At 41.1% G+C, this 21,745-nt stretch overlaps 1 protein-coding gene across 1 annotated transcript in view; it reads left to right on the top strand.

The window, feature by feature from the left end:
- The first annotated feature begins 4,710 nt into the window (after window positions 1–4,710).
- syngr3a (synaptogyrin 3a) overlaps window positions 4,711–21,745 on the top strand; it is a 72,025-nt gene continuing 54,990 nt past the window's right edge. The window contains exon 1 of the mRNA XM_063058863.1: window positions 4,711–4,876. Coding sequence (XP_062914933.1) covers window positions 4,778–4,876 — 99 coding nt within the window. The 5' untranslated portion in view covers window positions 4,711–4,777. The remainder of the gene's footprint in view (window positions 4,877–21,745) is intronic.

Below are 21,745 nucleotides of genomic sequence, written 5' to 3'. Positions count from 1 at the left end.
CAGAGTGGGAATGTGACTTGAGAGTGAATGACCCATCCTTCCCGCCACTTTGGTTAATGTGTCACTGATGCCTGTAAAGTTCACAGTCTCAAAGTTCATATGTGTCACCATTGAGATTCATTTTCTTGCTGGCATTCACAGTAAATACAAAGAATCCACGAAGATGCATACAACAAGTACGGACAAACAAATAAAAGACAAACAAGTAAAAGACAACAAACTGTGTAATTATAAAAAAGAGGAAATAAAATAATAATAACAAATAAAGCAATAAATATTGAGAACAGGAGTTGTAGAGTCCTTTAAGGTGAGTCCATAGGTTTTGAAATCAGTTCAGTGTTGGGGTGAGTGTGGTTATTCCCTGTGATACAAGAACCTGTAGGTTAATCTTGATCAACTGATCCTGATCCTGGCTGTGTGGGACTTGAGACTCCCATACCTCTTTCCTGATGACAGCAGTGAGAAGACAGCCTTGATGATGGATGCTGATTTCCTGTGACAGCACTTCTAGTAAATGTGCTCAATGGTGGGGAGGGCTTCGCTCATGATGGGCTGGGTCTGTATCCATTACTTTCGTAGGCTTTTCCGTTCAAGGGCATTGGTGTTCCCATACCAGTCTATAATGCGACCAATCAGTACAGTCTCCACCATGCATCTGTAGATGTTTGTCAAAGTTTTCAATGACATGCCAAATCTTTGCAAACTGTTGAGAAAGTAGAGGCATGCCTCGCCTTCTTTGTAATGGTACTTACTGCTGGACCCAGGACAGGTCCTCTGAAATGATAAAGTAAAGGGATTTAAAGTTGCTGACCCGCTCCACCTTTGATCCCCTGACGAAGACTGGCTCATCGACTTTGTTTCCTGCTCCTGTAGTCAATAATCAATACTTCGGTTTTGATGATACTGAGTGAGAGGTTGTTGTTATATGGCACTATTCAGCCAGATTTTCAATCTCCCTTCTATATACTGATTTGTCACCACCTTTGATTTGGCCAACAACTGTGGTGTCATTAGCAAAATTAACTATGAACTAGCCTCCAAGCATGTGTAAGTAACAAGCAGCTTACCTTCTGAGGTTCAGGAGTTTAAATAATTTCCCATTAGTGCTCTATAATCATCCCACTTCAAGTAAGCAGTTTGTTAGACGTGAGGGGCAACATTGCAGCAAGAAAGATTGATGAAGCTTGATTACAAACCGGAGAAAATATGTACACGCTGGATAAAACTGTTGCCTTGCTTGGCACCACCCTGTTCTAAAGTCGGCCATGTTCTAAACTTGGTTAAGTCCATAGCTTGCATGGCATCATGAAGCAAATGTAAGATAGCGTTGAATCTCTGTGGGCAGCCAAATTTGAGAACAGTCCTCTGCAGTCTCTCTGATTGATGATGCCAAGGCCTTAAGTGACATCAGAAAGGACAATGAACAGTCATTGGTGCTACTCCTTGTATTTCTTTTGAAATTGAAGACCATGTGCTTCATACATCGTGTCCCAGGGAGCAGTTCTTCGGTCACTGTGAATTGATGACTTAGAAAAACTCTGGCAATGACTTTCCTTGTAGGTGACAGCAGAGGGAACTCTCTGTCGTTTCTCTGTGGAAATGATAAAATTACAGTTTTGGTCAAAACTAATGTTTTATACAATTGAAGCATTTTCTCCTGGCTGTCATATTCAGTCCTCAGCTAGTAAAGAAAACCATTCTGCATGCTTATTAACTTTTATCTGCCCGCCTGGCTTCTTTAGAGATCTATGGGCATGCACTCAAAAATCTATTGGTTCCTCCATACCTCTTATGTGTACTTCCATGTTTTGTTGTCCTCCTTCATGGAACCAAATTTCATTTGTAAATTTTGTACCACTTGACTGGTACCTTTCTGTCACCTAGATATTTCTCCTTGCTATCATCTCGTGAACAAATGAAACTGAATGGTCTGAATTAGTTGCTAACCAAATGAAAGAAGTGGGAGACTTGAGAACCAAGCCTGTGGTAAAAATCAACCACACTGTCCATTTTGAAATCATCAGCAAATTCATTAATTGGGACTCCGAACCATAAAAAGCAAGGAGCCAGAATTGAGCTTTACAAAATGCCATAGCTTCCAGTTCTTTAATCAGGCAAAGTGGTGAACAGTCACCCTTTGCTTGCTGTCACTGAGCTATTTTTAAATCCAGCTTGCCACTTTCTCTTTATTCCTATGGGCTTTTACTTTCGCTACTTTTATTGCTATGTCTAAGCCACACCTCCAAAGGATCAGACCAAAGAAAATCTGATTAATGAACCCTGACACTGCTATTACCAAGGCTCCTGACATTTCCCAGGAACATATTTTGAGCCCTAGCTCCCTGATTTCCATCTCCTTCACCAACCTGACAAAGAGCAGTGCCCAATGTCCCTCCACACACATCTTGACAAAGACTCCAATGTGTCTGTCCCAAACACCACAAGAAGGGCCTAAAACTTGAGGCCAGACTCATTCCCCTTTCATCCTTGTTCCCTCAACATACCCAGGATTGATTCAAAACAAGACTATAAGATCACAAGATATAGGATCAGAATTAGGGCATTAGGCCCACCGAGTTTGCTCCACCATTTCATCATGCCTGATCCAATTTTCCTCTCAGCCCCAATTCCCTGCCTTCTCTCCGTATCCTTTCATGTCCTGACCAATCAAGAATCTATCAACCTCTGCCTTAAATATGCATAAAGACTTGGCCTCCACAGCTGCCCGAGGCAACGAATTCCATAGATTCACCTCTCTCTGGCTAAAGAAATACCTCCTCATCTCCGTTCTGAAACAAAGGGATCTGGAGTTCTGTTACACAATTCCCTGAGAGTGGCGTCACAGGTGGACAGGGTGGTAAACCAGGCTTTTGGCATCCTGGCATTCATAAATCGAAGTATTTAAGTATAGGAGATGGGATGTTATGGCAAGGTTGTATAAGACATTGGTGAGGCCAAGTTTGGAATATTGTGTGCAGTTCTGGTCATCTAACTATAGGAAGGATATCAGTAAGATTGAAAGAGTACAGAGAAGATTTACTAGGATGTTGCCGGGTCTTCAGGAGTTGAGTTACAGGGAAAGATTGAACAGGTTAGGACTTTATTCCTTGGAGCGTAGAAGAATGAGGGGAGATTTGATAGAGGTTTACAAAATAATGAGAGGAAAAGACAGAGTAAATGTGAATAGGCTCTTTCCACTTAGATTAGGAGAGATAAACACGAGAGGACATGGCTTTAGGGTGAAAGGGGGAAGATTTAGGGGGAACATTAGGGGGAACTTCTTCACTTAGAGAGTGGTGGGAGTGTGGAACCAGCTGCCATCTGACATGGTAAATGCGGGCTCACTCTGAAGTTTTAAGAACAAATTGGATAGATACATGGATGGGAGAAGTCTGGAAGGTTATGGACTGGATGCAGGTCAATGGGACTAGCGGAATAAAGTTTCGGCACAGATTAGAAGGGCCGAATGGCCTGTTTTGTGTGCTGTAGTGTTCTATTCTTCTATGGTTCTATGAAAGGACTCCCTTCTATTCTGACACTGTATACTCTGGTCTAAGACTCTCCCACCATCGTCTCCACACCAAGCTGTCAGAAATATAACCCACAGTAGGCATTCAACCCTCTATGGCTGCACTGCTGTTCAATATCATGGTTAAACTTTTACTGCAGAACCTTTTTTCCTGAACTATATCCTATTCGTTAATACCGAAACATTTACCAATATTTGTCTTGAAGATACTTGGAAACTGAGCCTCCCCCACTGAATGATCGAGCAGATCTGCTTTCTCTATTTTTCACTTGATTCATTATTGTTTCCCACTCCTCCCTGGCAGATTTCTCCCCTTGTCCGGGTGCTCTTTTAGTTCATTATCAAGGTGTATTTTTTCAATCTCTAGTCAGTCCTGCCTTTCAGTTGGAACAGGCCACTGTGTCTACTGTGGCCATCAATCACCCAATTACACTAATCCTGTTTTAATCTCACCATGTTCTTAGCAACTCCCCCCCCCACCTTAATTCTACACCTACACACACCAGGCAATTTACAGTGGTCAGTTAACCTATCGACCCACAGAGGATGTGGGAGAAAATTGGAGAACTCAGGGGAAATCCTGCTGGTCAGATGGAGATTGTGGAAAATCCACACAGGCACTGCAGTTTTGTGAGTTTAACTATCTCCCCCCCCCCCCGCCGCCCCCATCAATAATAAAAAAAACAACTTGCTTTTCAACCACTGATCTACTTTCATCGTCTCTCTCGTTGCTGCTCTTAATTTCCTCTTTTAAAAATAACTCTATACTTTCGACATTCAACTAGTTCCTCTTAACCAAAATATTGGTATAAACCTTTGTTGTTTTGTCTCATCCTAATATCTATGTACTTTGATTATCCTGGAGGTTTGGCATTCATTCCCTGTCAACCAGTGACAGCAAGCCTGATAAGTGGAACTCATCTGGCAATCATTGCAGCTCCCCTTTATAAAGAGTACGTCGTGTCCTGCCAACTTGCGACTTTATTCTTGCCGCCCGGTAACGCCACCCCTTGCTCCAGTGTGATTGACAGCTCTGCGCTCTTCCTTCTGGAGCCGCTCGTTTTATTTCCGCATATAGAGGGAGACGCCGCACGGGGGCGCGCTCCTGCGCAACCGCAGGGAAGTGGCCGCTCTCGCCGCACGGGGGCGCGCTCCTGCGCAACCGCAGGGAAGTGGCCGCTCTCGCCGCACGTCTCTTGTACTTGAGGCTGAGCGAGAGACAGACAGACTGACAGAGGAAGGCTCAAGATGGAAGGAGGTGCGTACGGCGCTGGAAAGGCTGGGTCCGGTGTTGATCCCATCGCTTTCCTCAAACAGCCTCAAACCATTCTCCGCATCGCCAGCTGGGTAAGGCAGCGGTACAGCATTTATTTACTTTTAAATTGGAAATAAAAGGCTCTAAGTTCAATATGCGATCTTTATAAATTGTGAAATGATGTTTGGAGACATATCCTACCTGGAAAATTTCTGAGAATCCAGGTGATGTCGTGTTACTGATGCAAAGAAGATAGACAGAACCCTGGGATGCATTTCTCTTCTCCCATTTTCTGTAAATACCTGTGGTGTTCAAATAACAAATTATCTGAAAGCGGAGGTTATTTTCATCATAATTGATATTTTTATATAAAAGATGGGAGTAGTACGACCATCGTTGCGCCGACGTTTATTAATTGTTCAGCATCTGAGATCCTTATTTTTGGCGTTGTGTTCGTAAACAGCATTTATGGGCCAAGGTGTCCGAGTGCAGGTAGCACGGAACTTGTATTATTTGTAATCTTCCTTATGGTATAGAAATTGCTTTTTCCTTCCCATCCCTCCCCTGTGAAATGGTGGGGAAACCCATTTTCACTTGTGCCTTTTTACAAAACCAAGACCAGTATCGGTTGTGTCATCTGAGCAGGATCGCTTTTGTATGTCGTTTATGCCAGGGTGATCAGATGCTAAATGCTGTCATTCCGAGGACTTTTACTAGCAAAACCTGAATTCGTCTCCTCAGCCACCCCCGCCCCCCGCCAGTTTATTCTTCAAATTAGAGTGATCTTGGAAACATGCAAAATTCCTTGTTAGCGCTGTAGAAAGTTGCTTCAAGTAAATGAGATTCCTAGGAATGGGTTATAAGCTTACCTCTCAAATCAAGTTAAGGCTTTGTAAGAAGTTTCAATGTAACTAATCAGAGGTTAAGTAGCCTCCAGTCACTGGCGCCTTTATTTTACAATTGGATGCTTGCGTGGATTCTACAATGTTTGTAGGAAACATTAACGTCAGTTAAATTACTTTCCGAGCCTTGATAACAATATAACAAGCTTTCATCGAGATTCATTTAATAGTAGTTAAAGATGTGATATTTTTTTTAATTTACTTAATGGTAATTTATTGCGTTTTGTCAAGGTTTGGATGCGTTAACGTACAAATGCGATTTTGTCGCAAAGAGGAATGGACAGGACGTTTTAATTTTATTGTTATAATTTGTAGCATTGGTTCGGGGTTTCACGCTAAGCCCAGCACACATGCTTCTCGGCTGCACTCCATGCGTCCTGTATCCGATGTGCTCTTATTACGTGACGTGGGGTTATAATGCCTGATTCCAATACTAATTGGATGTCATTTGGGCTCATCTGATGCGTGCCTTGTGCATGAACTAGATTGTTAACGAAACAATAGCTAGCACGTCATGTATGCTCTGTCTCGCCTAGGTAAAATAAAAAGGGGGTGGGGTGGTAGAAATCGCTTGATAGTCTCTCTCTCTCCCCTCCCCAGCAACGTAGATACAGTTCACTTTGTCATTCCCTTCTATGACTGGCATTAATTTGCGAGTCTTATCTAAAAATAAACATGTGCTTGTGTATTAGTGAAAGTTATGCACTTGATTGTAGAATGGGTTCGAGTCAAAAGGATTGTGTGTTGTGAACTGAATGATAAAGAAATAGTAATTCACTGAATATATTGCTCCAGGATTCTGTTCTGTTAGTCAACTCTACCAATAGAACAAGTATTACCACATTTAATGGTCCTGGTTCGAATGAATTTCATTGACAATTCGGTTGCATTTTACATTCTGCATAGTGTTGGGGATTAAGCACGAGGCGTGGCGAAACTGAAATTATTTTCGTTAGCTGCCCGCTCGCTGTTTGTTCTCCCCCACTTTGTATGCATGAATTAAATTTTACACAGGAGCATAGGTCTTGTTGTGAAACGTGGCTTTGCAGCCGTGTGAACGTTGTGTAAAAATTGATGGATTTGCCTGACAGTGTCCATCAGTCACACCAGGAGACTGGTTTGCAGGACAATCTGGGAATCAATTTGAATCCATTAAAAATGCACTTGCTGACTAATGCTGCCTGCTTTTGAATGGGATCCAGAATAGGGAATAATGCCATTTACTATGTTGTTCAGCGAGCGCACTTTATGGGCAAGATCTGGAAGATGATGTCATCAGAGCGTATTTGCTAAATTTGGTCCTCTAGCGGCCTTCTGCTATAATATCCAGGTATGGGGATAAAGGAGATGCGCGGACGAAGCACTTAAAACGGCTCCCTTGCCCACTACACAGTTTAGTGTGATTTTTAATATTCATAATTTTTCGAATTATGAGCGTAAAGCCCATAATTTGGTACACTAAGTGTACTTAGTCACAGATTGGACAATGAATCACATGTGGACTTGTACAAAGTAACAGAAAGACCAATCCTGCGCTTTACTTTAACCTGTAAACCAGCCTTTCTCAACCATCTTGCCCTGGAGGAACCCTTGAAATAAGTTTCACAACTCAGGGAACCCCTGATTAAAAATGATTATATCAACAGCTCATGGTAATTTAGTGTGACCAGTATGTTGTAGATATTATAATCCAAAAATAATTCTGTTTTGAGTAGAAAATTTGAATTTTTAGCCAACCTTGTGGGGAAGGGGAGGGGGGAGTAGATAAACTTAGCTTACCTTGGAATTAATCTTTTCCCTTTCATAAATTTTAAAACCTCATAAGGCAAACATAATAATTTTCGGTTAAATAACTGACTAAAGCCAAAATAGGGTTTAATTTTTCTAAAGATAGACTCAGTAGATTTAATTTAAATGCAGGTTGTAAATTGATTTTTAATGCTATTTAAACATGAAAATTTATTGACAATATTGTAACTAAAGTTTAAGACACAATTTTATACAAGACTTTGATAAAAGATTTTCTTACTCAATGACATGATCAGGTTCAAATATAGACCTAGCATGTGAAATCTGTGATTTTTCTTTTGCTGCACAAATACTCAATTCTGGGTTGAACTTGAAATAAACACACATGGACTTCACCTTCAACTGAAATATGGCAATTTCTATCCTTGTTCTTGATGCTTGTTAAACAAGAAAAAAGCTTGCTCACACATGTAAGAAGTTGAAAACTGCAGCAAAATGTTCATTGCTGTCCTATGAATGGCAGGATACGCTTCTTTCACAGAAATCCCGAACTTGCCCAGGGGCAGGTCAATAAATCTCATCTTGAGTGCATGATCAGAGTGCAGCTCATGAAGTTCTTCCTCTTCTCTCAAAGTCAGGTTCTCAGGCTGAGCAGAATATTCAGAGAAAGGGTCCTTTAACCAGTCATACACTTGTGTTGAAAGGAAGGATAAATATTGTTCAATTTTGTTCAGCAGTTCTTCCAGCTGGTTTTCAATAAGACTTGAGACTTTCTGGTGTTCTTCTTCACTCTCAAGGTAATTCAGGAGGGAGAGGTTGATGTCATAGCCCAAGTTGAGCGAGTCCACTCAATACTCGGAAAACGTTTTGCGCTCCTCATCAGCCGACCATCCTCCCCTCCGTGCAATGCGGCGCTCACCAATTATCAATGGTCTCCCCTACCTTGCATCAAAAACAGAATGGACTCAATCAAATAAACACGGCCCTACTGCGCACTGCCGTACTGAGCTGAGAGACTGCTAATGAGACTGCTCACTGCCCACCACTGCAAAGTTCAAAAAATGGTGTTTAATTTTTTAACAATGACTTCTTGCGGAAAACTTCTGTGAACTATTGGCCTTGGAATCAAACGGTTACTAATGCTGGACACAGTAACAAAGTAAATTATATGTAGTTTGGAAGTAGAATTTGTGTTTGAACGTTAATTTTTAATATTTTTTGAAGTTGTCTTAGTTTTAATAAAGGGGGGGAACGTCGACTCAGACCATGAGAGGCCTGCGTCGGACATTTTCATGCCTTACAAGGCGCAGATTGGAAGTCTGTGTGGGGCGCCACTCCTCGTACAGACTAGAGCAATGTGTGATTAAGTGCCTTGCTCAAGGACACAAACGTGCTGCCACAGCTGAAGCTCGAACTAATGGCCTTCAAATCACTAGACGAACACCTTAATCACTTGGCCACGTGCCAAGACTAAAGCAAAGAATAAATATGGTGTAATATTTTTGTGGAAATTCTCATATGCATTTCCTTTGAAACAGATCATAAAAGGTCCAGAAATTCTCATTTTCACAATTCTCTTCCTCCTCACTAACTGGGGTTGGCAGAAATTTCCTGTTTTTTTAAAAAAAACTGAATCTACTTGGTAGAAGGTGCTGAATTTCCCTTTTTATTAACTCTGCAGGTTTCTTATTAGAGATGATAGACAACATTGTCATTCATAAGTAACAATCTGGCATTATTTGTGACTGAGCCAATTAATATTTACCTTCCACTCAAACCATTTCCCAGGTTGTCAATGATGATGTACTCTGGAACAATCGCACTGTTATTTTGTGAAGCTTTCAGATACGTCTTATTGATATTATGTATTCTGTCTGATTTAAAGTGATAGTTACCAGATCAAAACAAGAGGGAACTGCTTCATGCTTTCCATTAGCAGTTTTGATGTTGGTATTTGAGAGGTGTTGCCTTCAGCAGCCTCGGGTCTTTTGATTGTGTGAATAGGTTTTATTTTAAAGCTGCTGAAGAAAACTGGCTGCTTACTGAAACTGTACAGTGACCTGTTCCTTTCTTTTCCTCATGACTGGCGAGGTCACTGTGAGGGGCCTTCATAGGAACACTTTAAGATCCACAGTGGGGTCAAATAGATTTGCTTTGTCTTGGGCTGTCATGGACTTTCAGCCGATCGCCATAAATGATGGAAAGTTGTTCAACTTTATCTGTTTAAGGGTGACTGTCTTTATCCGTGGCTGCTTCATGTTGCTGATGCTGCACCAGCTTCCTGTACCAGAGAACAGACCCCAAGTTAAATGGGCAGATACCCTTTGTGCCTTTAGAGAGTCCATACTGACCATCATGAAGCTGGACATTATCGCTGGGTGCAGGATGCTGACCAACCATTATTGGTGATGTGCTTTTGGCAGATGATGACATCTTTCAACACACCCAGTGCAAAAACTGCTTGTGTAGAAGCTAAGAGAGTGTAAACAATGGAGCGCACCATGATGTAGATCTACCAAATCTGTAACCTAACTAACCCCTCTAGAGCAGCAAGACCTGGGCTGTATGTACTTGGAGAGAAGACTTCACAGCTTGCACTCTAGTAACACCAGGTCTTTCTATAAGACAAATACATTAGTGTTCAGTGTGATCTGATTCTGTCAGTCACACATTCATTACCAAAGTAATGGTCTGTTGGATGGATGGTGGCCCCATTCCTAAGGACATTATCTTCAATCAGCTGTCCAACTGCATCACTACCTGCTGAATGTTCGTACTTCTGTTCCACGGACAGTTAAGCAAGGCATTGACATAGAGAGGTGTGATAGCCAGCACCACTGGAGCCTGACATCTCAAAAGAGCATTGGGATTGAAAAGAAATGGAAAGCTGAGCTGGCTGAGTGTCCAGAGCAAACAAGAAGTTTGTATATTGTCTTGCCACAGCCTGTTGCCTTCAGTGAGTCTGAGCACACTGTAAGATTGGGATAACTGCAGTTGATCCGCACGTAGCTGACCCCAAATTGTAAACCATCTATGAGACAGAAGGCTGCCTCCACTTTGAAGATACAATCACATCTGTATCCTGGAAACCAATGCATTCATTGAGACATGAATATTATAATAGATTGCATTACTTTTGTCCTGTTAATACCATCGTCTGCTTTACTTAATAGTACACATTACTTTGCAGTTTCAGTACTAGTTGGTGTGAATGTTCAAAAGAAGATTGGCCATTATCAGTTCATCCTCTTCCCTATAGCTTATCTATTGTAGAGTTAGGACGTTGGGTAGGGGATCATATGGGAATGTTATAGATGCAGAACATGGAGCTGTACAACAAAGAAACAAGCCCCTCACCCACAATGTCTGTGTCGATCTCAATGCTAAATTAAACTAAATTAATCATTTATTTTACTGGACTTTTGAGAAAAATGTAGGGCCTTTAAAGTAATGAAGAGCTCCCTTCTCTCAAATTGTGTATCTTTTGAGATTGAAATCTTGAAGTTGGAGGACTTCCATATAAAATGGATATGTCAGGAGTTGTTTGGATTAAAATCACTTCCACGGAAAGTCCCTGAAGGGAAAAATCTGTGATTGTCATCACCTCGTCACTAAATGTGCTTCGGCTATTAATTTATTTTGGTCTCTTAAAGGGGAATTTAACAGACCAGTTCCAGTTCTCGTGGTTTAACTGTGATTCTGGGAAACCATTTATCTGTAGTCTCAGAAAATGTTGATTGTGGATAGGAGTTACAGGGGAATTCACAGAAGTTTTTTTGTGTGTTTTTTACAGGAGATTATGTGATTAGATGGAGAGTCTGTGCTTAAGTGGATTATGGAGCGGTTATGGTGGGCCTGATAGAATTGGAATTGATTTTCTTGTGCTCTTGTCACTTATTTGTGCTTCTATATAAATTAATTGTTACATGATAATTGAAATCCATTCTTGATAAGATGGTTTTAATACCTCAGACATACAAATGCATTGTACAGCTAATTAAATAGAACAGCTTTGATAGGCTGAAATGGCCTCTATGTTGTCACAAAATAGGAAAAACTTGAAAGTAATGACTATTTTAATAAAAGAGGCATGGTAGCCAATTTTGCCATGGTACTGTGAACATGACTAATCTGTTTTTGATATTAATAATTATGGCTGGGATAATGGAGATGATGTGCCTGCTTTTAATTTCTTGGGATCACTTACATCCATGTAGGCTTCAAATTAACATCATGCCTAAAATAATAAACACCCAACAGTGCAGCTTTCCTGCAATACCGTACTGGAGTACCTGTACAGTTCACAGCAAATTCCTTGGTTCTTGATAAAATTTATCAAACCTGATTCAATAATTATTAAGTAGGAGCTCTTTATTGTTTAATGGCTTGAGTTAAGAGAAATGTGCACTTTTTCGTTATTTTATTGGAAGTAGCCTGTATAGAAAGCCCAACATGGATAAAAATAGAAGAGACAAATAAAGAATGGAAATGTGGAGAAATTTCTTTATTCAGAGAGTGGTGAATCCGTGGAATTCTTTGCCACAGGCAGCTATGGAGGCCAAGTCATTGGGTATACAGGTTTCCCCCGCCATCCGAAGGTAGAGCGTTCCTATGAAACGGTTCGTGAACTGGAACATCATAAAGCGAAGAAGCAGTTACTGTTTATTTATATGGGAAAAATTTGTGAGCGTTCGCAGACCCAAAAAATAACATACCAAATCATGCCAAATAACACATAAAACCTAAAATAACAGTAACATATAGTAAAAGCAGGAATGATATGATAAATACACAGCTTATATAAAGTAGAAATACTTTTCCACAATCATTGCCTGACCTGTTCTCTGTAGCGAAAATCTCACGCAAGCGCCATCGGCAAGCGATTGCCGATTGCATCGCCTCCGATCTGGGCTGACAATTACGTGCCAGGCGGTACCTAATTAATTAGCATGTTTATTTAGGCTTTTTTCTTAAAGATGTGCTGTGTGTCTCCCGGCTACCGCTGCATTCTCCACGAATCGGTATCTGTCCGCAGCCTGGGTGTTGGGGTGGTGGGACACTGGGGTGTCATCTCATCGTCGTCTGTTTCAATTACAGCAGGCAGCTCACCTTCTCCTATGACTGCCCGCCTTGATGGCGAAGGTTGAGGTTCGTTGTCTGATGTGGAAGGCTTGCTTGACTGCTGAGCCTCGCGCATTTTTCTATCATACAGTTCTTTGTAAGGACTCAAACTATCTTGCAAATATGTCCTAAACTGACGTACCCTTTCAAAATTAAAGTCGTAGTTTATCATTACTCACTTGGTTTCGATTGTTAACCTTTCCTCTTCCAATTGCATCAGCTCTTCATCTATCAGTTCTTGGTGATGGGATGCCAAAACCTCTTCAACATCATCTTCGTCAGCTTCCACAAGCCAAACTCACTTAGTCCTTACTTCGTTCACCACGATCGAAATGCTTAACTATGTCTAGTTTTACGCTAAGTGTAACAGCCTTACGAGCTCTTTCAGGCTTTTCCGATACCATAGAACTCATCTTGCAAACAGCTACTCACAGGCACGTGTTAAAGCAATGCCGGCGAGAATGCCGTTCTGAATCCGGGGGAGAGCGGCTGTTCGGGGCGTGCGCTGCCTTTTTATCGTGCGCTGCTTTTTTTTGTAACAGTGAAAACACCTTCTGTTAGCGAAAACAGGGTACTAATGTAGGTGTTTCGTAAAGCGAACGTTTGAAAAGCAGGGGGACACCTGTATTTAAAGCAGAGGGTGATAGATCCTTGATTAGTTGGGGCATGAAGGGATGTGGGGAGAAGGCAGGAGAGTGAGGCTGAGGGGAAAAATGGATCAGCCATGATGAAATGGCAGAATGGCCGAATTCTGCTCCTATTTTGCGTGATCTTGTGGTCTAAGGAAAGCACCTGAAGTATCAGCTCTGTTTCTCTTTCTGCAGATGCTGCCTGATCTGCTGAGTGTTTCCAGCATTCTATGTTTTTTTTACAGATTTTCAGCATCTGCACTTTTTGTTTATTTTCAACAAAGAATGCCTAACACATGAAATGCCATCTATGTAAGGTCATTCTGATAAGCTGGGTATAGGGTATAAAAGAAAATGAAAAATGATTGGAAACATACTTTTAGAAAGGATGTTATTTTTTATCCAATTAAATTGTAACAAATGTAAACTCTGTCTATCCTGGTTCATTTTGGGCCCAACTCCCCCATAACTGAATTTTCTGCTTTTCCCGAATGATTCAGTATGAACACCATCAAGAAGACCTGCCCCTAAATCTCTGACTTCGTTTAGACATCTGAGGAAAAGTCTCTAAGTAATTCAGCAAAACTGTCAAATATTCATAGAACTATGAACAATACAACTTGAACAATTGTAACACATTTAAAGTATTCAAATGTCTCAAACTTCCTCACAGAAAGGTTACCAGACAAAAGTAAACTGACAATTCATGCCAAATGAACAGAAGTTAGACTTTAAGGAGCTGCTTAAATGAGGAGAGGGAGGGGGATCTCCATCCTGAAGTCTAGGGCAAAGTTCTGAGGCTTAGAACCTTTTGCACCAAAGTTGGGGTAAACTGAAAATTAAGGATAGCAAGCAGCCAGAACTAGAGCAATGTACTGTAGGTTAACTGAAGCTAGTTAAGTCTTTAATTCAGTTAAGTTTCATGCCTTGCTCTAGCTTGCAGAGTAAATGCATCTTGGCATCCTACCCAATATTTGAATGTTTTTGTTCTGTTGCCATTTATCCAGGTCCTGTTTTAGAGTAGCTAATATTTTAGATTAGATTATGAGGACACACAGTCCTCTTTTATTGTCAGTTAGCATTAAGAAATGATACAATTTGTTCCTCCAGAATGATATCACAGAAACAGAAGACAAACCAAGACTGAAAAAACTGACAAAAACCACATAATTATAACATATAGTTACAACAATGCAAAGTAATACCATAATTTGATGAAGAACAGACCATGGGCACATTTTTAAAACAGAAGTCTAAGTCTCTCAAAAGTCCCATCATCTCACGCAGACGGTTGAAGGGAGAAACTCCCTTCCACGAGCTTCCAGCGCTGCAAACTTGCCGATGCAGCACCCTGGAAGCACCCTGACCACAGTCTGACTCTTGAGTCCGTCCGAAAACTTTGAGCCTCCGACCAGCCCTCCGGCACCGAGCACCATCTCTGCCGAGCGCTTTGACCCCAGCCCGGGCAATAGGCAAAGCTGAGGATTTGGGGCCTTCCCCTCCGGAGATTCTCGATCGCACAGTGGCAGCGGAAGCGAAGTAGGCATTTCAGAAATTTCTCCAGATGTTCCTCCGTGCTTCTTCACGTCTGTCTCCATCAAATCAGGATTGTGCACGGCATCCTACTTCACAAATACGATATCATTCGGAGTGGCCGCGCGTGTCTTCTCCTCCCTCCCTTTTAATTGCTAAATTTAAAAAAAAATCAAATAATTTGTAGAACGTGAGGTGGAAGAACAGAAGCTGACACAGAACATGCTAGAACTGCTCAGGTTGGGCAGTGCTGATGCAGGGTTTTGACCTGAAATTTCGACAGTTCTTTTCCTCCAGCACACTGTTGCTTCTTGACCCGTGGAGTTCCTCCAGCACATTGTTGCTGCTTGCATGAAGAAGAACATTTTGTAAGGCAGCATTTTCGTGGGCAGTAACAGATGCAAGAGCAGAAGGAAGTTTGATGATCTCTGGATTTAAAGAGCTACAAGAGCTTTGCCAGTTTCATGATGTTCCCTGCTGAAAGGACTAACATGCCCATGTTGCAATCACACCTTAAATGGAAAGTACTCGAAGGGAAAATATGTCTCACTCTTTTCCCTGGAGAATGTTAACACAACTTTGTTGAGGACACCTACTGCAGACTTCATAGCAATTCCAATGAGGGATGAGAATTGCACTGGTATTCGTGAAGAAGCAAAGAACAAATTAAATGGAAAAGTAAAGCTGATGTAGAGCTGTCGCACTGAAGTGTAAATTTGCATTTCATTATTTTCCTTGGGTCTCAGCTGAGTGGTTGCAAATAAGCAGTAAGGTACATTTTACAGAGATAAGCCAGGTTAACCAGCGGAACTGGTTTCATGCTTCTAAGTGTAGGCATTTGAATTCAGTGAAAAAATGATTTAACAATAAGTATGGCAGTTTATAAAGCCAGTCCCACAAGTTCAATACATTGAGGCTTTTTAAGTTAAAAGGATAAAAATGTACCACAATGAATATTACATTTAATTTCCTTTTAACACCTTAAATATTGAAAAAAAAATTTATCTTGAACATCTCAAAATGTATCAAGGATCCGTTCAACAAAAATTGCTGGAAATATTTCATACGTGGTAAGAGAAATAAAGGCAATGTTAGTTCTGTTTCTCTTCCCACAGAAGCAACCAGACCTGCTGAGTATTAACAGTATTTTATGTTTTTATTTCTGATTTCCTGTATCTGTACTTTTGGTTTTCAGGGATTTGATGAAGGTAGGCCAATGAGGCACTCTCTCTGTTGCCAAAAGGCAAACTTTCTTGTGTTACCACAAGAATTGATCACCAGCAGGTCAGGCAACGGCTATAGAGAGGAGCAGAATTAACTTGTCAGGAGGACCTTTCATCATTTTGATTGGCACTCTGAAAGTTTTACTCTGATTTTCTCTCTCGAGTTACTGCCCAATGTTTTATGTAACGGGAGGAGAAGATGGCAACACGCTCGCGTGTGCGCAGCCCTCTGGTGAAAAGTGATATCGTATCTGTTAAATGGGGGCCGTGGACAATTCTGATTTGATGGAGAATGGACGTGAAAGCACAGAGGAACATCTGGAGAAATTTCTGAAATATCCGTTCGCTGCTGTCGTTACTGTGTAGTTGGGAATCTTTCGGAGGGTAGACCTCAAAATCCCCGGCCTTGCCTGCTTTTGGCAACCGCGAAGGAGGTCGAATCGTTCGGACAGAGATGGCACACAGTACTCGGTGTCGGAGAGCTGATCAGAGCTCGAAGTTTTTGGATGACTCAGAGTTGGGATTGTGGTCGGTATGGCAGGGAGAGTCTTTCTTCCTTCTCCCGTCTGTTAGAGATGTGCAACATTTGAGAAACTTTGAACTTTACTGTGCTTATGGACTTCTTCATCAAGTTATGGTATTGTGTACTGTTCTAACTATATGTTATAATTATGTGGTTTTGTCAGTTTTTTTCAGTCTTGGTCTGTCCTGTGTTTTGTGATATCACACCGGAGGAAATAATGTATCATTTCTTAATGCATGCATTACTAAATGACAATAAAAGCGGACTATGTGTCTTCATAATCATTCATAATCATATTTTTTCCTGCAACATTTTCTGTGTTTCCAACACAGTTCCACCATTTTCTGCATCTGATTCAGATTTGCACCAGCAGCCATGGTTTTTGCTGCTTAATGGAGCCACAAAATCTTGCTTAGTTTAAACAAACCTAGTGTATTTAAAGCAATTTTTCCTCCAGGAAACATTACGACAGTGTAGAAGGCAACTTTATGTCCAGGTGCAATGAAATGGCGTTTTGCCAGGATAAGGATGTTGTAAGTTAGGACAGAGTCTCCTGAACTTACATGACATAAAAATTATGAATGGGTGCAGAAGCCACATATTAGCTTTAACAGAGTAATGCATCAACCCTTTGATTACGGTTGATATTGGCACCAACACCAGTGCTAAAATCAGCATTCCACCCAGATTGTAGTCCTATTCTAGAAGCATTCACACAGATATTCAGCTGTATTTTGTCTTCATGCATCCTAAAACCCAGAGATATTTTAAACGTTGCTCCTGAACTTTTGCTTTATTGAACAGCTGTGTTTTCAGGATGCAACCTTGTGCTTTCACATTGGATATTCAGTTTAAGAAAAATCCCAAAAGGCAGGAATATTTGGCTTGGCTCACTGGAAAATTGCCAGTCATTTTTAGAATACCTGTTTGAAACTAGAGGCTGATTTATACTTGTGCGTACCAGCTTACGCCGTAGCCTATGCAAGTGGGCTACGCCATTGTGAGCATTTATACTTGTGCGTTGGTGTGTCTGCGTCGCTCTGCAATTTGCGCACATCACACATACGCACATACCTGCCCATGCAAGGCTTCATGGTCATGGTAGTCTTTTTCGGGGTAAACAAGTTTAAAGCGAGCATCTTTTTTGGTAAAAGCGAAATGTGTCCTCCATAATTTCGGAGGTCTGTAAAGCTTTATGGAAAGCATTGCAGCCAGAGTTCCTTCCCTGCCCTTCAGTCGCCCAATGGGAAGCTATTGCAGCGCAGGAGGAAATTCGATGCTACCAAGCGGACCAATCAGTTATTTGGTCTGCTTTGCCGCGACACGTAGTTACGTTTTGGGAGAAGTGCGCATCAGGCTACAGCGTAGGGATCCGCGTAGGCACTGCATAGGGTTGATGGCTACGGCGTCGATTTGACGTACAAGTATAAATCAGCTTTAAGGCAGCACAAGCTTATTGACTCTGTTCTGCACAATGCCTGGCGAAACACACGATCTTTTATTTAACGGTTTTAAAGAAGAAGATTAGTTTTATTTGTCGCCTGTATATTGAAACATAGTTGAATATGTTGCTTGCATCAATGACTAACGCAGTCTGAGGTGGCGCTGGGGGCAGCCTGCAAGTGTTGACCTGCTCCTGGCACCAGCATGGCATGACCACAGCTCACTAACCCTAACCAGCACGCCATTGGAATGGAGCACCCAAAGGAAACCCAGTATGGTCCCAGGGAGAACGTACAAAGTCTATATAAACAGTGGCGGGAAATTATTTATTTAGAGATGCAGCGTGTAATAGGCCCTTCTGGTCCAACGAGCTGAACTGCCCAGCCTAATAACAGGACGATTTACGGTGACCAATTAACCTACTAACCGGTACATCTTTAGACTGTAGGAGGAAACCAGAGCACCCAGAGGAAACTGCCATACTCACAGGGACAATATACAAACTCGGTACAGACAACGCCAGCATTGAACTCTTTACTCCGAAACACACTGAGTTGTAATAGCATCGTGCTAATCGCTTGGCTCCTGTGGCAACCTAACTTTATTATTTTTTTGCATCAACATCCGACAGAGTACAAGGATTGTGCTGGGGGCCGCCCGCAAGTTTTGCCACGCTTCTGGTGCTGACATGACATACCCATCACTCACCACCAGCACTAAACGTGTGGCCTTGGGGCATAGGAGGAAGCAGGAGCATCCACACAATGACAGGGAGAATGCAAAAGCAATCCCGGAACCGAACCCCAATTAGTGATCACTGGTGCAGTAATTTTGATTGCTCTAAATGCTACTCTACCACGCTGCCTGTTTTGTTTAAAGTTCTGTAATGGTTTTCCCCTATCATTATTGTGCAGCTTCAACTCATTCAGCTGGACAGTTGCCACTTGCTTCCAGAAGTTTGGTGGAGGGGGATTGGGGTAGAAGGTCAGGGCAGTGAATAAGGAAAAATGTCCTGTTCTACTTATTTTAATCTAGAGCACGCTCTTGATTTGGATTAATTATAATTTCTGGGCTTGTAAATCACATCTTTCATGTTATTTCATCCATATTTTTCCCATGCAGTTGATATTGCATCCCTATCTCCCTAAAGATAACCATGGAAACCAAAATCTGATATTATTCCCTGGAGACATTCTGGGAACTTCTATTGAATCTTGCTCGGTGGATATTATTTTTCAAAATTGAATGATAGAGTAAATGATATCCGATCAAGTACCTTGCAATCATTCTATTTCCATGTAAACATACACACCTTAAACTTGAATTGCAAATATGATTTTGATGCTTATTTCATATAAATCAGTGATTAACTTGATCTGTAATGCTCAAATGTAATAGGGGTAAAATTTCAAGTAGGTAAGGAAAAATAAAACGCCTGAATTTTATTTAGTGAAACACACAGGCTGATTTTTTTTTTATAAAAATACATATTGTGTTTAGAGAATGGTCCTTTGGCAACAATGTTTCCTCTAGTTTTTTTTAAACATCTATGCAGTCCAACCATTGGACAGAGCAAGAAATTTTTACACGGCCTGAAAACTACACAGCACTTTTTTTATATAATGTGCATACTATTTTGACTGAAAATTAAAAAATCACAAACTTTTGATTTCATTATACCAAATTAATAAATAAAATATGGTTTTTAAAAAGGATAATCTTTTGTTTTGTAAACTTTTAACTTGGGTGTTGGCATTCAGTAAGACTGGTTTATTAACAATGAGCTACCGACTTTCAATCTGTTTTATTGTTACAATTTGTAACAGTGTTGTAATTTGAAACACTGACAATATGAATACGTTAAAGCTGTAAAATATTTCAAAGTAGATGTGGTAGATAATGTATGGATTATATTTATTAGCAAATCAGTGTATTTAACAAATATTAACATAGATTTAATCATATTAGCATAATTTCAAAGTTTTATTAACATTGTATAAAAGAGAATTCTAGCTGTGTGGCAACAAAGGCTATGTGCGCAGGAGTATTTCAGTTACTGCATGGCCACACCCTCACAGTTTGGAAGGAATAGAGCTTGGCAATGATGTGAACACATGTTGACTGATGAGAAGTCTTGGGTTATGAGGTCAAACACATGAGGCTGTGTTACCATTCAATAGAATAGAACTCTAACAATTTTTGGGACCATTAATTTGATTTCTCTCTACTCCAGGTGCTCTGGTTTCCTCCTACATTCCAAAGAATGTATGGATTAGTTCAAAGTAATCTTTTCTATCGAAGTACATACATGTCACCATATATGACATTGAGATTCATTTTCTTGTGGGCATACTCAGCAAATCTATAGAACAGTAACTATAACAGAATTAACGAAAGACCTCCCAACTAGGGCATTCAACCAGAGTGCAAAGGACAACCATCTGTGCAAATGTAAATATAAGTAAATAGCAATAAATAACCAGAATGAGATGATGAGTCCTTGAAAGTGAGTCCACTGGTTGTGTGAACATTTCAGTGATGGGGCAAGTGAAGTTATCCCCTTTGTTCCAGAGCCTGATGTCTGAGGGGTAGTTCGTAACTGTTCTTGAACCTGGTGATATAAGTCCTGAGACACTTATACCTTCATCCTGAAGGCAGCAGTAAAAGTTAGTAAATTGTGGGCATACTATGTTGGTGCTGGGAGCATGGCAACATGTGCGGGCTGCTACCAGCACATCTTGGACTGTTGTTATCGTTGACACAAACTACGCTTTTCATTGTATATTTAGATGTACATATAACAATTCTATATTTTTATAGACTCATTCACACTCACTCACTCTGCTGGAGGAACTCAGCAGGCCAGGCAGCATCTAGGAAAAGAGTACAGTTGGTGTTTCAGGCCGAAACCCTTCGGCAGGACCTGGCCGGCTGAGTTCCTCCAGCACTTTGTGTGTGTTGCTCGGATTTCCAGCATCTGCAGATTTTTTTTCTTGTTTATGAAGCTATTTTTAAAAAATGTTTTACTGTCTGAGTGTTATAGACAATAGGTACAGGAGTAGGCCATTCGGCCCTACAAGCCAGCACCGTCATTCACTGTGATCATGGCTGATCATCCACAATCAGTATCCAGTTCCTGCCTTATCCCCATAACCTTTGATTCCGCTATCTTTAAGAGCTCTATCCATCTCTTGAAAGCATCGAGAGACTTGGTCTCCACAGCCTTCTGGGGCAGAGCATTCCATATATCCACCACTCTCTGGGTGAAAAAGTTTTTCCTCAACTCAGTTCTAAATGGCCTACCCCTAATTCTTAAACTGTGCCCTCTGGTTCTGGACTCACCCATCAGTGGGAACATGCTTCCTGCCTCCAGAGTGTCCAATCCCTTAATAATCTTATATGTTTCAATAAGATCTCCTCTCAGCCTTCTAAATTCCAGAGTATACAAGCCCAGTCGCCCCAATCTTTCGACATATGACAGTCTCGCCATCCCGGGAATTAACCTTGTAAATCTACGCTGCACTCCCTCAATAGCAAGAATGTCCTTCCTCAAATTTGGAGATTTGTTGAGAATGATCACTGTGTGCTTTTCTATTAACGAACCCCATTGCTGGAGCTGTGAATGTCTGGTCTTTGAACATGTGGCATTGCTGTTTCTGCATCTTTGTGGCTGCAGTGGTTTGTTTTTGCTGCATACTTTCATATTCTCACATTGTCTTTGCATTGATCCGTAAGCAGAAACGTTCACAAGAACTTAAATTTGATCACTTTAGGACGGGACTTGTATCCTCATTGTGAATGACTGTTGTGTGTGAGGAGTCTATGGACTGGCTGATCA

Source organism: Mobula hypostoma, chromosome 9 (assembly GCF_963921235.1).
Source record: "Mobula hypostoma chromosome 9, sMobHyp1.1, whole genome shotgun sequence".
NCBI classification, from domain to species: domain Eukaryota; kingdom Metazoa; phylum Chordata; class Chondrichthyes; order Myliobatiformes; family Myliobatidae; genus Mobula; species Mobula hypostoma.
Note: the sequence above shows the minus strand (reverse complement) of the source record. Positions and strands in the feature narration are given on the sequence as shown.